The 17,649-nt window shown below is 39.2% G+C and overlaps 1 protein-coding gene across 3 annotated transcripts in view; it reads right to left on the bottom strand.

Moving 5' to 3' along the window:
• bsnb (bassoon (presynaptic cytomatrix protein) b) overlaps window positions 1-17,649 on the bottom strand; it is a 62,442-nt gene that overhangs the window by 43,103 nt on the left and 1,690 nt on the right. For all 3 annotated transcript variants that reach the window (XM_032514060.1, XM_032514061.1, XM_032514062.1), the window contains exons 2-3: window positions 13,660-14,041; window positions 346-1,170 (exon numbers count right to left, since the gene is read on the bottom strand). In XM_032514060.1, the coding sequence (XP_032369951.1) occupies window positions 346-1,170; window positions 13,660-14,041 (1,207 nt within the window). The remainder of the gene's footprint in view (window positions 1-345; window positions 1,171-13,659; window positions 14,042-17,649) is intronic.

Here is a 17,649-nt window from a genome sequence, read left to right as displayed (position 1 = left end):
AACAATAATGGACCATTTTTTTTAAATAGTAAGAGACAATAGGGACCGGCACAGACATACAAAAGGGGGATCATGAAGAACCTCAGAGACAGGGAAAACAGAGACAATTGACAGCACCTGAAGCCAAATACTTGATACATTCGCACAAGAACCCTCTGTAAATTGTAGTTATTTCCTCCAAGACCAGGCATTCACAAATGGATAATAACACAACCCATTCAACTGCACTATGACACAGCATTTTTCACAAAAACACATCAATAAATCATTACATTTAGCGAATCCATGGTCTGGAGACACTTTGTTACACACAGCTGAAAGCCAAACCTATCAAATCAGTCTTACCTCAACTAGGTGTGGAGTGGGATTGAATCCACACATGTTGCACACTTGGTGATGGCACTGTGTGCAGGTGTTGTAGTTGGGTGGTTCTGCTACGTTGCAGATGTTAAGGTTTGTCTTGCAGAGAGGACAGCAAGCTTTGGGTTTAGAGGAGTCTGGCGGAGCGCGCTGTTGTTGCTGCTGAGCAGGGGCTTGAGACCCTTGTAGTGCCGGCTGAGGTCCTGAGGGTTTACTCACCCCAGGCCCAGCACCAGGAGGTCCTCCTGGTTTGGGGGCCGTTTTGGGGGGCTGTTGTTGGGGTTGAGTCGTCTCAGATATGAGAGTACTGGCTTGGTTAAGAAGAGAAGCACCAAAGCCAAACAATTTCCCAAAAGTCTGCTCTGGAGGTGGGGGCTGCCGTGAAGGGGAACTCCCTGCACTGCGAGTCTGGTCCTGGTGGGGTTGATGTGGTTGGTAGGCGGGAGAGTTGCGGGACAGATCCGGCTGAGACGGGGCCTTTGCCATGCCTGGGAGAGCAACTGCCCCTGGAGGGAGCTTTATTTGTTGCCGACCTGGGCCAGCTGGACCAGTCTGTTTGTTAGGACCAGGTGCTGGATGGACCTGTGCTGAAGGCTGGGCCTGAGCTGGAGGCTGCGTCTGAGGAGGGGGCTGCGTCTGAGGAAGGGGTTGTGTCTGGGGTGCAGGCTGAGTCGAAGCATCAGGTTTAGGTTCTGGTTTGGCTGCATGAGAAGGAGAGTGTATCTGTTGCTGACTCTTGGAGCGTGGTGTGGTCATGTCCATCCCCAACGCTCTCTGCATCTGACAATTCAGACACAGCCACTCCTGAACCTGTAAAAGAAAAAAGGAAACAATGACAATAAGCTAGAACATCTAGTCTTTATCTTTCAGTATATAGATGACTGTGGGAATTAAAGGAACAGTTCGACATATTGGGACATACAGCATGTTTATTAGTTTTCATGCAAAGTGTTGGATAAGATGATTGATGACACTCTCATGTGTACTACCCTTTGTACTGATTAAAGAAGCAAAATATTATGTCCTAATCAGTAAGCTTTAAAAGCAGTGGTAGGCTGATTTGTTTACCTTTAGATGGTTTTCAGTCTGTACCATATGCTAAGCTAACCACCTGCTGATGGTAGCTTCATATTTACTGTGCAGACACAAGAATGGTATCATCTTCTAATCTAAATTAAATTAAAAAAGAAAGCACTTCTAAAAGTGTCAAACTATTCTTTTGATCAAAAACAAGTTTAGATTGGCTATTTTTGATGATCAACAGTGGGTGAATTATTGAAATAAGTCAATATATCTTTTAAAAAAAAAGATTCAGAAACTTGGTTGTTTGCTTCTCCCTGCATTCCCATGGGTTCCTAGTGGATGCTCTACTTTCTTTCGACTGCCAAAAGAGATTCAAGTAACATGAACTAAAAACTCTAAATTGCCTATGGGTGTGAATCTGAACATGAGTGTGTTGGTCTGTTTGTGTGATGGACTTGCTGCCATCCCTTCACCTCATCCAATGCATACTGGAATAGCCTCCAGCTTATAGAAAATGACTGAATGAAAGAATAATTGTGAATGATGTAAAATATCTAATTGAGGAGGGATTTAAGCATCTCTGTGCCTTTGCATGGACATTTATTGCTAAACATCATTCACCCATAAACAAATGCGTAGGAAATAAATGTGACAGACGGGGTAAATTCTGGACTTCTTTAATAAATCATAGCTGCCCCTGATATAGCATATTATCTTGCATTTTTTTCTGTGTGGCTCTTCCCTTTTTGCTTTCTTCTACATCCTACTTATTACACAACATGTTCCCTTTCTCATTAAAATTCTCACACCATTTTCTTTGTGTTCCTCCTGCTGTTGTCATTTCCTTTATGCCTTTGCTTCTCCTATCTCCCGCTCCATACAGGCACATAAGAAGGTGAAAGTCAGAAAGAGGCCCTGGTGATGGCACAAGGCCCTACGTGGTAATTGGCATCCTGGTGCTTTGACAGCTGCCACACTATTGTAGCCGTCTTGGATTTGTGGTTATGACATAATGCCTTAATGCATTATAAATGCAGTCAGAGAAGGTTGTGTGAGGGTTGGGGCTGGGTTGGAGGTCTGGGGCACAAAGAGCGAGGTGGGAGGTCTGGCAGCTGTTTTTTTTGTCTTTATACCTTTCGGTAAAAACTCCCTTTTAGTCTGCAATGTAGTTTCATAAAGATTTTGTTATAGCTTCAGCTGAGAGTTTTCAGTAATATGGGAGCTACCAAACCGAGGACTGAAAATAAAGGGGAAGATCTCATCACTTCTGCTGTGGAATCAAATGTCTCTGCAGGCCTATGGCCACAAGAGATGGGTTCACAAACAAGCTCACAAACACATCAACAGCACACAACTTTACATTGACTGTATAACCAAATACTATACTAAAAGACGACTCATTTCAAGTGTACTCATGTAATAACTTGTAATTGTTGTTTTACTTCTTTATTGATTTAATTGCAAAATAATATTGACATTGAGCGTTGTTACACATATTATCTATAAAACATTTCATACAAGCTAGCCCAGTAGTTGTAACTTCACAGTTTAACTACAGCGGTATGAGTCATTGAATCTAAAGTGTAGTATTGCGCCACATAATTCTAAACACTGACTCACTGCTGTGCTTTGACTTTAAATAAACAAGAAACTCTGCTTAACAAAGCTGATAACACCATAATTTTCCGTAGCTTAATAATCAGACTAAACTGTCACTTCACTCCATTTATAATTAATAAATATTTGCCAATTGAATTTCAAGGAAAATCAAGAAGTGGGCAATGATTGAGATGAGATCTGGAACCAGACTAATTTTGCAGGCCTCCAGTGTAAAAGTCCTTGATAAAATGACATGGAAAGGGTTCTTGGTGTGCCCTGACATTACCATTAGGTGTGGCTACAAATGTAACAGAGCATACGTCAGACCACATTAGTATCTAGTCAGACGTACAGTAACCTTTTTAATTGCCAGTGTCCTTTTTGTGAAGGAAAACCAGAACGTAAACCTGATGCTGCACCCAGACAAATCCTGAGGCACAGCCTCCAGCAAAGGTCCATCTAGCACCTGGTCCTACCAAAAAGCCTAGTCCAGCTGGCCCAGGTCAGCAACTAATAAAGCTCACTGCTTTAAATTGTTTAGTAACCTCTCCACCTGCTTTGTTGCATTTCTCCAGGTCAGTCAGTCAGTCAGTCGGTCAGTCGGTCAGTCAGTCAGTCAGTCAGTCAGTCAGTCAGTCAGCCAGTCAGTCAGTCAGTCAGTACAGACAGAGTAGTCTCAGCTGAATCTTATCCATGTGTCTGGCTCCCTGCCAATCCTCAGTATTAAGAGTGATGAGGCCATGGTTTTCACTGTCGATCAGGAAAGCTGAGAAGCCGGGAGCAAAGGTGAACCCTGGAGACAGTCAGAGTAATGTGGACAGTGAAATAAGCTAACACTGGAGAAACACTACACCATCCAACACTGGACTCTTCAAGAAACTCACAAATGGGAACTCCTCTTTTCATCCTTATTATTGTCCATGATTTTTTTAACCAAATTACAGTTAGAATAATCATATTACGCCCATTGGGAAAAAAACAAGGGCAGCTATTTATCAATTTCATCGTGTCTCTGCTTGCCTCCGCCTCATCTCCATCTCATTCCTCTCTGAGTCGCCCTTGTTATGAGGCAATCATGTGGATCTTTATGAAATCTGATCTGTATCAGCAAAAAACAAGTACCCTGCACACTCTGTCTCCTGCCCGCTTCTCTAACAGCTCTCTGTTGTAACCCTCCATCTTGTTCTCCTTCACCCATCTTTATTTCTCCTTCTTATCTGCATCTCTCGAATCACATCTCTCTATCAAACTCTCTTTCTCCATCTTGATCTCCATCTCAAGTATACATTTTAGATGGCTCTCATTCAGCCTTGCTTTCAAACATGGATCTAATGTCATGCTTGCGTGTGTGTGTGTGTGTGGTGTGTGTGTGTGTGTGTGTGTGTGTGTTGTGTGTGTGTGTGTGTGTGTGTGTGTGTGTGTGTGTTTGTACAATAGTATGATACACGTCAGAGGTCATAAGCCGGGAACGTAGCTCACTGATCTGCGAGAACTCAGTGTCTGCCAACAGGATGCTTGAGCAACGTGGCTTCATGAAAATCAACAACTTGCTGCCAGAAATAGAACCTTTTAGCAGCGAGGGCCCACAGAGACTTGGATATAGCTCAAATAATGAGAGCAAAGCATATTTGGCAACACACACAGCCACACACATATTTACATGTTGAATTTTATTCTGATTTGGGTACCATCTGATAATCTATATCAGCAACTGTGGCTCCAACTAACAATTATTTTTCATTATTGATGAATTTGATTAAAAAAATCTTAATTTTTTATCCTTATTCACAAAATAATTCAAAATATCAGCAAGTTAATTGTTTGAACAGTGTTCTAACACACGAAAATCAGCCATTTTGATTTGATTCTGACACAGACCGTGATGTTTAACATCGTGTAACCTTCAACCCCACTAGTTGCTCTAACTTCTGGTAAAAGACAGGAAACATCGGAACCACCAGATGCTACATTGGAGAGTAATTGTAAACTATATAATGTCAAAGAATTATACTCACTAAACATAGTCTTTATTATTAATTACATGCAATTTGGCAGCAGAGTATTACAGCAGAGACCTAAATTATTGATAAGATATTTCAGTACTGATCCACCCTCCTTCATGTGCTAGTCTACGTTGACAAGCTAATGTTTGGTGGCTAAAACATGAGGTAACATTATAAGGTTACAACCGCACACTCTTGAAGTTATGTCTAGTATGATTGTTTTTACCACGGTCACCAGCACTGGGCTAACCCACGATAAATTCACTACAGATGAGACTCTGCCATGTTACATATATTATCATATTGTGGTTTTAGGGCAATGTTTTCTTGCTTGCTCACTAACTGGTCAGCTGCCACCATAACTAGACTCTAAGCAATTACGTAATAAACCCTTAAGCTGTTTCACTAGAATGACATGAATAAACCTCACAAAACGCATCATGAATAAAACTTTAATACATTAACTTGTCAGTAAACAGATACATTTTCTTCGGCGAGGGTGGTTTAATATTGTAATATATTATTGTATTGTAGTACATATTGTACGAATAATGATCCTATTACAGTTACAATTACAATTGAGCAGAGTAAAAGAAAACAATGACAGCTGAGGAGAGAGGTAGAAGGGATCTTTGCCACACACACACACACACACCACACACACCACACACACACACACCACACACACACACACACACACACACACACACACACACACACACACACACACACACACACGTTAAAAGATGTAACACTGCATACAGCACACAGGTGCACAGAGTTACCCACTTTTTGTTCTCAAGTTTTCAGTTGTTGACAGGAGTGAGACATCATGCACTCCATCATTCCCCAGGAAAGCTGGGTAAAGAACACACTCTGATACAGAATCAAACTTCAACAGAACAAGAACGCAGACACAGGAGGAAGTTCGGTCTCGGAGATCACAATGCGGTTTTACCATGCAGTATGTACAGCAGCTGAGCACTGCAGTTTGGGGATCAGGATGCTTGGGATGCTCCAGTTTATCAATTCCTTGCAAATTGGGCCAAAAGACATTAACATTCCTCCCAATGCCTCTCTCTTTCTCTCCCTCTCTGTCTCTCTCCCTGTCAATTTGTCTCTTTCTCCCTCTGCTCACCCAGTCAGCGTTATACACAACTACACAAGTACAATCTCAATGAAACACATCTGTTTTACACACATTGCTAAGCAGGAAATGGCATCCATAAAAGGAAGGTCAGTATAAATACTGAGTGATTGTGGGAAAATCCCATTTCTAATAATGCTGTTTGTTGAATGTCTTCACTAGGTGTGCTGGCGTAGTGTCAGGCACAGCGGGGAGATAGATAGATTCTAACTTCTGCAAGTTAGAATCTATGGCCCCAACCATGGTTTTGAAATATCAGTAGCCTAACTGTGTATTGATAAATCCATGGCGCTTGTATTACAGTAGCAAGATTCCGGAAAATGGACTAATGAAACACAGGTGCACCATCTAAATTCAAACAGATTGACAAGAGGTGATGGTTTCTGTGATTACCTGCTGAAGAGCACAGCCTGACTTACTATAGCAAGCTGAGACTTTAAATGCAGCAATTTAGAAGGTAATAATCAAACCAGTGCCCCAGATTTAGTCACTGGCAGTTCTCATTGCAAAATATTTTGGCATATGCAAAATTCATTCATGTAGTGTCTCAGCTGGATTCATGACCCAGTTCATACTGTTTGTCCACTTAAAGCCCCAGTCAGTCAATGATTACAGCCTGGTGCACTGTGTGAAACACTGTCAACAAAACACTGACATTTTCTACATTTTGTATTTAGTAAATAGAACTTACTGTACATGATCAGTGATTTAAAGTAAATAGCATTAGAGATATCTCAAAACTTTAGGGCCAGATTCTTTTAAAAACACATGTTGTGGGGCAGCCTCTAGCTCACCCAGTAAGAGCGTGCGCCCCAAGTAGGCTGAGTCCTTTGCAGTGGCCCAGGTTTGAATTTGACCTGCAGCCCTTTGCTGCGTGTCTTCCTTTCTTTTTCTCTCCCCCTTTCCTGTCTGTCCACTGTCAATATTGAATAAAAGGGAAAAAGGCTCCAAAAAATATATAAAAATAGAAACATATGTTGTAATGTTTGCTAAAAAGTCAGACTTTTCAGCATGCTATCGGAGTTTAAATGATAAAACCATTTAATCTAAACTCTGATATATTTTGTGTTATATCTATAAATTAATATGATATAATAATCATTTGAATATATACTGTACATAATGCATAGTGTGTTTAATAAGGGAAAAAGCTTAAATTCTTTCTAAAAACGCACAGCCTCAGTTGCTATTAACACAGCAAATGACACAAACAAGCAGGCTGACAAGTACAGTCTCAATGGTGGGAAACCAAGAAGAAAACGACAGCTCACTTTTTCCTCCCAAATAATTTCCTCCCAAAACACTTTTTCGGCAAAACCTTTGATGATTACCAGTTGGTACCAAAACCAAAATTATTAAACCTCTCAGAATATATTTTTTCACTCATTCATTTTCTCAACATCTTCCAGCACACACAGGGCAGAAGACAGACAGACACCAAAAAAAAACAAAAAAATTGCCCTAAAACCTTCTCCCTCAAGGACCTGAACTATTTTGTGGCTTTTTGTTAGGGTAAAATCTCAAGAAATCACACTTCATTCATCACATACAGTATATCACCCATGTCGTCCTTGGCTAACATTTAACTCCAACACATTAAAAGCTCTAGACAATACTAGTGAGAGATCCATTTAACAACCTTTATTGTCTTCCACTTTACCAGATCTGAATGCCATTGAATCTCTTGTGCCACATGATGCAAAGTTAGAGGGGGATTAGAGAAGTCTGATGCTAAATATTTAAATTAATTCGAAGGGATTAGAAACTAGGGTCTGGCTCCCTTGAGGCATAATGGATTTATTCTTCAATGATATGACCGCATCATTGTAGTTTATTCTTACTTTTCAGTTATTATTTGCAGACTTTCTCAAAAACTATTTGACCATGGAAAACAAATAAATGTGGTCACGTATGTAAACAATATGCATGCTATAAAACAACTCAAGCTCTCACTTTGAGACAAGCAGTACTCTTGAACAGTTAAAAATTAAAAAAGCAATAATGTACCTGAGACACTCACAACCTGCTTTCAAGAACACTTGAACACACAGTTTCTTCTCCCAGGTTGGTGTTACTGAAGCAGCTTCGGAAAATCAATTTTGGGCCTTGGGTTTAGAACCTGGGAAACACTAAAGTCTAAATCAGCTAAAGCACACCTGTCTCTATCTACGTTACTGTTTGTCTGTATCCCACAGCTGTGCATATGCAGGGAGGAGAGGGTTGTAACATTTGACTGACTCACCAACAGAGTGGCTTCTAGCCACAGCTAAATACCCTCTTTTACAATTGTTCTTGAATGTTTTTATTTTTTATTTTATATTTATGGACTAAATTCAAATTTTACAATTTACCCGTGAAGGACAACCTTTAACTGTTGCCTATTAACATGTCCAGCAGACACAGAGCAACATTAGCAGTGATTTGGAATCATGTTTCTGACCACCTGTAAGTCCAACATTCACTCTGCTTTTAACTTTGCCTTGGTCTCCATCAACACCTGAGTGAAATAGCAGGCTCTTTAGCTGCTAAATGATCCACTATGTTCACCAGCTTGTCTTTATCATAGTCTGTTTCCATGTAATGTAAAATTATTGATCAATGCAACTTTAAATTGTTAAATATAAATATGTTTCTGACTAAAGGTATCTGTATTAATGATATATTAGCTTGAATGTAATTTTTTTTGGAGTTAAAATAGATTCCACATTTCTTGGATGGGTTGCAGATATATATAGTGCAACTGGCCACCTACCTACATTTTTGATCAGGGAGGTGGAAATATAAAGAGTGCCTCTGCAAAGACTTTCGTGTGGGAGCATTTGTTAAAACGTGTGGGATTGTTGGTTAAAACAAAAGAATCTGTTCTAAGGCACTCTTTAAACAAAAGCATTAAAAAGTCATCATTTCATGACAAAAAATACTCATATCCATCTCCAGAGTGATTTGGCAATGCTGATGCCTTAGAAACACACCAAACTGCACACAAACGTGCCCCAAAATTACTTTTTTGATTTTGTATTTTTGTATTGCGGCACTTAAAGCTAAACCTATGTAGTGTTGCATTGCGTTAGTATGAACACCAAGACTATTATGGATAATATAGGATGATGGTTTTCTCTCCAGTTCTGTCCCCCCTCTGCTACCACACAGCTCTTTCACACAGTTCTCTCTCTCTCTCTCTCTTTCTTTCTCTCTCTCTCTCTCTCTCTCTCTTTCAGCTGTGGCTTCTCAGGACCGGGCCATCATAGACAGAAGGGGGTAGGATCTATAAATAAAAATTGGAGCAATTATAAAGCAGATGTTTGCCTGTGTGATGGTGGGAGAACACTGTCAGTGGCGGGGGGTGTCTATGGTACTTTCACTATCTCTCTGAACTCCTGTTCTCTCTTGATTTTTACTCTGTCTCTTAGTCTTAGTCTCGCTTCTCTCACGCTGTCAACCTCTCTCCTTCACTCTTTCATCACAGTGTTTTTAATCATCCGTACACCTTCCTAAAAAACATTTTAACTAGTATTTTTTAATCTTGCTGTTGTCTACGTCATGCACACACTTTCCTTACAAACTCATGTGTATGACTGCTTGCACATTCTCAGCAAAAATATTAAAATAAACTGAATTGTCTCAACTTGACTGACAGCCCTGTAACAGCCAGTGGCATATAACACCCATTTGTTGCTTGCTGTTTACACCTCTCTAAATTGCATTCCCATCACCAGGTTGTTTAACAGTTGTTACCATTCCTCAAACAATCCTGCATGAGCAGGGATTGTCTTCATAAGAAATTCAACTGATAAGGCAACTTCTTGCTAAATGTTTTAAAAAAAACTGCTCTCATTTATGTTTTTGATGCTGGGCTGGAGATACCATTTGGGACTTTGTGGTGAATATGCATAATCTTTCCAAATATGGAATCGCCCTCGGTTATCAACACTTTAATCAGCAGTGCCATCTTTCTGTAATTTGATGGGAAATCCTCTTCAATACCAGATATTGTTCATATTATCCCTATAATCTGGGACAGTTCAATCAGTGTCTAAATCTTTTTTTAAACAGAAACGACATGAACCCGGACTGAGCCAGCGTTGTTGTGGAGAGACTTTCCGGAAACGGCAATTAAATGAGATATTTAGATTGTACAGATATGTAATAAAAATGCCACAGGTGATTTTTTCATCAAAACAAAAATTTAAAAAAGTATAATTCTAGAAAATCCTGAAAGTCTATCTACATTTCATCACAGGTATGAGAATATATGCTCCTGCATAGGAGGAACGTTTCACTTCAACTTCCTTAGCATGGGTATCCTTTTCTCCAGGTCTTTCCTTGTCATCATTGCAATCGTAATTCCAGTCATCGTCGTCTTCAGTATTATCATCACCTTGATCGGCAACAACAGGCCCATCGTCAATTTCACTGTGTTAGATCTGCTGCAGTGAGGCAAAGGCCCAATCCATGCTAAGTAGGTTAAGGGGGTAAATCTTTAGGTCTCCGGAGGCTGAACGTTTTCCCTCGTCTCTCTCCCTGTCAGCATCTGACAAGCTCACCAAGGCTAAGCTGAAAAATACCCAGAACATCCACCTCCGCGGTTCTCTTAACTGACATGCTCTCCTTCACTCCCTGTAATGATCTATTCTTTACTGTCTGTCTCCACTTTGGTCCACGCATTTGTTTCTAGTCCTTCCATCTCCCACGATTTCCTCTTTCCAACTTTTACAGTCTCCCTTCCAATACACACCAATATGCTGTTATGCAAGCATGTATTCAAGCTTTAACACACACACACACACACACACACACATTAGTCAATACATTTACATGCCAACGCATCTACAGTTCATCTACAGTACAAACATGAAACATTTACTCCCTAAATTCTTGTATTTATGTTATGGGCTGAAATATGTGCCAATAGAAACTGAATTTGAATCATTTATATTTAAATTTGAATTGCTAAACTTGAATAATTGCATTGAAAAACTGAATTTGAATCACATCATTTGAAATTGTATTGTTTCATTTGAATCCTTGCATTGCAAAACTGAATCTGAATGGTATAGTTTGAAATTGAATTAATTTGTTTGGAACTGAAATCCAATAAAATATGATCATCAATGAAAATTCAACTCTCTTTATAGCTTCACATTCAGTTCTCACAATTAAAATTCAGTTAACAAAATTTAATTTCAAGTTACTGTTACAGACATCTGGGTACTTGAAGGATGAAGGAAGAGCGCAGATCAATGTTCAATGATTAAAGTGTATCTTTTGTGCTCCCAAAAAGTATAGCGTAAAGTTTTAGCATTCATAACGGTAAACATATTTTTATTGTGTTTGCTGTCTTTTAACAGGGACTAAGGAATATATGTAAACTGTTAGCTACTGTAAGCTTAATGTAATTAAGATTAATTAATGCAATTCTCCTTACCTGTAACTACTATGAACATGAACTCCCACGAGTTTTTAATTTATTGACAAGGGATAAATAAGAGATAACAACTATTGCTTACATCATAGCCTATTATTGTCGGCAATGTTACCTACCATTGCATGTTGCGGGCAAAGCTGCCGAAAGTAGATTCTTCTCCTGCAAGCAGACTGATGCTGATTCACCTTCTCCATCTCAACAAAAAAATGTAACGGCACAGTTTACAGTCCCACAATCCTTTCATCCAGTGTTTTGGAATGCAGCGTGCACAAATGACGTGTATTTGCTAGCCTGTTCCATTTACGTGTTCTCCAAATGCAACAGAGGAGCCTGGCCTAGCCTCCGAAGGACCTGTCCTACCAAAGAAGGATCCATGACTTCTTCAAGTACCAGGATGTCTGTCACCGTAACTTGAAATTGAATTGTGAGAACTGAAGTGTGTAGAAATGTGAAGATATAGAGAGAGTTGAATTTTCATTGATGATCATATTTAATTTCAGTTCCAAACAAATATATTAAATTTGAAACTATACTATTCACATTCAGTTTTTCAATGCAATGAGTCGAATTAAACAATACAATTTAAAATTATTTGATTCAAATTCAGTTTTTCAATGCAATTACTCAAGTTTAGCAATTCAAATTCAAATTTAGTTTCTGTTGGCACATATTTCAGCCCATATTATGTAGGCCAGCTTAACTGACATAGCGCCTTGGCTGCAATTTGCAACATGACTCACTGGAGTTGATGTGAAACTTTATGACAGATGACACAGCCACACTTGACTCACAGTAACAGCAAAGCATAGACTAATTCAATTTAGGCAAGTGATTTATTTTAGGATGAAGGCAATAAGCTTACTCAGCTACCTGTTAACAATGATGACTGTTTAGATGCATCTGAATGATTGTGAATGATGGGGAGATGTGTTCAGCAGCGTTTGTTTGGGAGAGGCTTTGGGCATGATTTGGATGCTCACTAGTGCCTGTCAGAAAGGATGGGTAGAGCTTTGTTCAAGTGTTGTGTGCCTTTACTGTGAACATCAGTTAAAAAACAACGTAGCACTTGCTCAAGATAAGGGCCTACAATTCATTACAGCTAATAGGAAGTGACCAATATGTTTACTACTGGGCACATAGTTGTGTAATAACCTGGTATTTGAGGATATAAGATCATGAGCCCACCAGATCATTAAACACTCAAGGAAAACAATGACTAGAGCTAGGAAGTTCACAGCTCTCATTCAGACTGCAAATAATTCACATCCTTGTCCAGTTTCAGTTGGTGCAATCCAGTCTGCTAGCCAGTTACAGCCAACTTGACAACAATAGTCATCAACGAGAGTTCTCACAAATGTGAATGAGAAATAATTACACCGGGTCAAATTCAACCACACTGAAGCACCTGAATTACCCACTTTGATCAACAAATTTAAATGGTTTAAAGGTATGCATTGATGTAACTTTTCACATACCACCTCTCTCAACACCACCCGCTATGGATGCTATGAATGGGTAGAGCTGTTGGGAAGAAGCAAATAAAAACTATACAAATTAAACAGCAATCTGTTTGATGTGCCAGACAGTCAATAGTTATATATGACTGATATATTTTTATATATGTAGCTCCACCAGAAAAGACACTTCATTCTATTTATAGCGGGATCTGTCAGCTAGATCACAATTACAAGGACTTTGAAGAATATCCTGGTTGTTTGTGAACAGGTTTGTAAAATATTTAAATTTTATTATCTGTGTCATTTGGTAAACCATGTGCTTGGTAAGTCAACGTCACACAGCTACTCTTCACTTCAGCGTTCAGACAGTTTATAATACTATATGCCTGAATTCATTTTTTGTTTGTGCAGTCACTTGTACAACAGTTTTTTTTGTTACCATTTTGGGGATGTGTTTCAGATGTTTTTGTTTTCCATTTGAATGCACCATGGCAGATACTGACTGTGTTTGTAGTTCAGGGCAGAGTGACAGTGGTGTCTTCCCTTACATATCATGTACACCATATTTATGAAATAAGTCAGTTGTTGAGTAAACTAGTATAGAGAAAAAATAGAAAAATGTCCCAAAAAGAATGCATTCCTTACCTCTGTGAGATGAGGGTTAGGGTTGAAGCCACACTGGCTGCACACCATGGAGCAGCACTGTGTGCAGGTGTTGAAGTTCGGCTTGTCTTCCCCTGTGCCCGTCAGGTCGGTGGTTTTACAGACGGGGCACAGTTTGCTGCTCGGCATGGGTGCAATTTGTGGCACAGAGTAAGGGGATGTGGGGACACTGCCTCGGTCCGGGGAGACGGAGGGGGACCTTCCTGTTCTGTTGCTACCCACATCCACATGCAGACTCTTCCTGGCCACATGGCCCTGGCCCTGCTCTCCTTTTTGTTGATGGGTGTCATGGGAGGCCAACCTGTCCCCTGTCCCATGACCACTCTCAACTCCTGCTTTAGGTCCCAGGTCTGACGGAGGTGGTCTGTTAGAGATGATAAAAAGAACACAAAGTGGATTTGGATAACAATTTATAACACACATTTCTGTACACTAGCTTCTTCAAAACGGTTCAGACAGTTCTCTTCAGTCAGCACAATGCACACACACACACCCACACACACAATGACATAATTTACTACGTTTTATACCAGTGATTTCTACTTAATTTCAAACAGGAGCAGTACTGCTTCTTCAGTGGTATATTTTTGATGCCTTCAGCTGTGAGTTGCTCTAGGTCCGCATGTCATTAAAATAGTTTTATTGTTGTTCATAGTGTGATATCAGACTACTCAAAACCTTGACCAACAGAGAGGCATATGTTGAATATTTTATATTGCCTATATCAGTTTCTGTGAAGTTCTCCTTGTGGCTTGTTTTCACTCTTTGAAGCTGTTCTTTACTGGCCTCAGCAATGTGTTTAGGGTGGAACAAAGTTGGTGTATCAGACAACAGCATTGTAAACTTTTGGTTTTCTTGCACATTCCAGCCCTCAGGCATTAGTGCCAATAGTTAATAGGAATGGAGGATTTCCACTGTCATAACAACTTAGACCTTGTTTTGTCATGCTTATCATCTTCAAAGACAGTCTGAGCAGAAGCTCTGCATCCACAGTGAAAGAATGTTGGAAATGAAGAGATGAATAAAGGAATTAAAAGAGAGTATGTAAGCAATTATGAGTCCCAGATGATGAATTAAACATCTGCACTCTAACCTTGTCACGCTAAGGCTAAACTGGAGTTTTGGGGATGTTGTTAAAGCAACTGATCACTGACATACATAGAGTGGACAACTGAAGTATAAATCTCCCTCCTGTCCTTACAAGATAGATGGTAGTTTTGCATAATTATAATAATCACTTATATGGCAAATACACCAATCATAGCCCTATAATGGAAATGTATTTATCTTTCTTATTGATTTATTCCTTTATCCATTGGAAATGAAACTGGTTACCTAAGGCTTCTTAGTGAAACATATCTCCTGCCATCCATTTAGTAATATTTAAAGGTCAACCCAGAGAGGAAGTGGATGCATCAGACTTGAACATGTTTGAATGCATCATTTGTTTGTGATGGCCAAATGCACTTTAAAGGCATGAAGTGGAGCATAAATCTGCGTGAAATGCTCATTGACACAGGACTAGCACTGTTGTTTTCACAAATGTTTAGGAATGTCAGTGACTACTGATGTTGTAGGAAAATTCCAAAGTAAAATGGAAAGAGGTAATGATATTTCCCCAGAGGGAAATGTTTTTAACTTTATTATTATTTAGTAAGTTGTAAATGTGCCATGCTGTGGTTGCAGGGCACCTTGCTTGTTAGACAAGAGGTTTAATGTGTTAACGTGTGTTTTTCCAGCTTCTACTGTCAGGGTTAAAGAGGGACAAAGAGGACTTGACAGACATTCAAGTGATTTCTGTCAAAAAATATGACAAATTCATCCTTTTTAAAGACACAAAATGAATAAAAAATTTTTTTGAAGTAGCCAAGTGACAACGCCTGTTACAATATTCACTAAACAAATTATCCCAATCCACAAACAGAGGTGGATAGCAGTGTAATAGGCCACAGCACCTTCTATTTCCATTATTTGCAGCCATTTCATCATTTAGTGTCAGACAAGTTTGGCAAACCATCAAAAAATAATTGATGAGCGGCCGAGACATGGACGAGGTAGAGCATACGGGAGAGACTGGTCCTCATCATGTTGGCCAAATGTGAATGCAGGAGCTGTAGTGCTGAAACTTTAAATCTCCCACCTGCTGTGCGTCACATGAGAAAAGGCTCATCACATGAAGCAGACTACATCAAAATCACGACAAGTGGCCCTTGTGTTTTGTTTGCTGGTGATTGTTCGGGTTATTCAGATGATGTTAAGCTGCCCCATAGCCCCAGTTTGTGCCTCTCACGTATGACAATGCATTCAAGTCCCGGAGCTAAGCATTTGATTACCCTAATAAATATATACCTTGTGTTTTTTTAAAAACACAGAAGGCCGTTTAGCAAACATGCTACTATTCTAAAGGTGTTTCCAGAAACTTTAAAGATTCTCTAAACCATCTAGATAAAATACATATCCAGTCCACTGCACAATTACATGCTTAATCTTTTTCCCAAGTTGCAACTTTTTCCTCATCATAATACAGATGAAAGCCAGAATGAATTGCTCAATTTGTACAACATTAACCAAAATGATTATTATGAGTTATATTGTTATATTGTTTCCTTCCAATATTTTTAATTTTCACGCAGATTAATGCATCGATATTTTTATTTTATTTTTTATTTTTAGTTAATAAAAGCAATACACTACATGTCTGGCTTTTGATGTGATTCATATTTTGCGGTGTGTCCCTTAGTGAAATTGAGTTTGACACCCCTGATACAGTATCTCAAATAATTTCAAGCAAGTCACTGTGACACAAAATTTCAGCTAAAGTCAATTTTGTTAGACATCTGGAAACAATGCTACACTGCCAATGCAGTACATAGCTGTTTATTTTCTGTATAATATGGCTGTCATAATGTCATAAATAATAAGAACTGCTTTTGCATTATTTGTTTGAGTTGTAATAACCATTTGGTATGTGCAGGCTACACAGTGAACAGTGCTTTCATTGCTGAAGGTAAATTAATTATGAGGGAATACTGTTTGTGCACTCTGTCTTAGAACATGAGTGACTACGTCATGTTCATGGGTTTTTTAAATTATAGCTTTGTTTAGGTTTGTGGAATGGAATTTTGATTTATGTTGATTTAACTTGCTTAATGAACTACTTGTTTGAAAAGACTGAATCAAGTAGCTCTCAGTCCTTTATCACATGTGCTATTACACGATGGAGTAAGTAAAGCTTGCAAAGGAAAAATTGAGACATGATGTAGCAGCAGCACATTGCTGTAAACATATTAAATATCTGAGGCTTGGAGTATTTCTTACAATTCTGAATGTTTGTCAGTTATGGGCATAAGGTCAGGATGACTGTGCACTTAGTCAAAGCTGTTATGATTAGAACAGAAAACCACCATTGTAGTGCTTTGTGGAGCAGAAGGATAGGGTGACTCCCATAGCTTCAGATTTAGCTGTTTGACTGCGATGGATAAAATATCATATGGAGAAAAAATGCATATATGGAACCCACTTCTGAATATGGTTATATATAGCAAACTATGTCCCCATTTATATTAACAGACTCAAATAGAATATAATTCATAAAACGCAGCAACTCATTAATTAAGATGAAAGTCTTCTATCTTAAGTCTTAACACAGCCACGGTCTCATTGATTCTTACACTCTCACAAATTCTTTGTGGAAGAGTATTTTAAGGCAAGATTCAGACTGAATGTGGGGGCACTGATCTTAAGAAAACCATTTTAATCAGCCATATGATGTACTCTCTCTCTCTCATCATGTCTGTCTCTTAGCATGCTCAGTCTCTCAGCACTCCCCATCAGGTGGATACAAGAGGCAAATCAAGATTTGAAAAAATCATGAGGTTACATGGGAGCTATGGGCCTTAAAATCTACCTCACAGTGTATATATGGGATGAAGAGTGGGTGCTTTTTTCCAAATAGAAACATAGGGAGGACTA

Source organism: Etheostoma spectabile, chromosome 4, assembly GCF_008692095.1.
Source record: "Etheostoma spectabile isolate EspeVRDwgs_2016 chromosome 4, UIUC_Espe_1.0, whole genome shotgun sequence".
Lineage (NCBI taxonomy): Eukaryota > Metazoa > Chordata > Actinopteri > Perciformes > Percidae > Etheostoma > Etheostoma spectabile.
The sequence above is the reverse complement of the archived record's forward strand: the minus strand, read 5'-3'. Positions and strand labels throughout refer to the sequence as shown.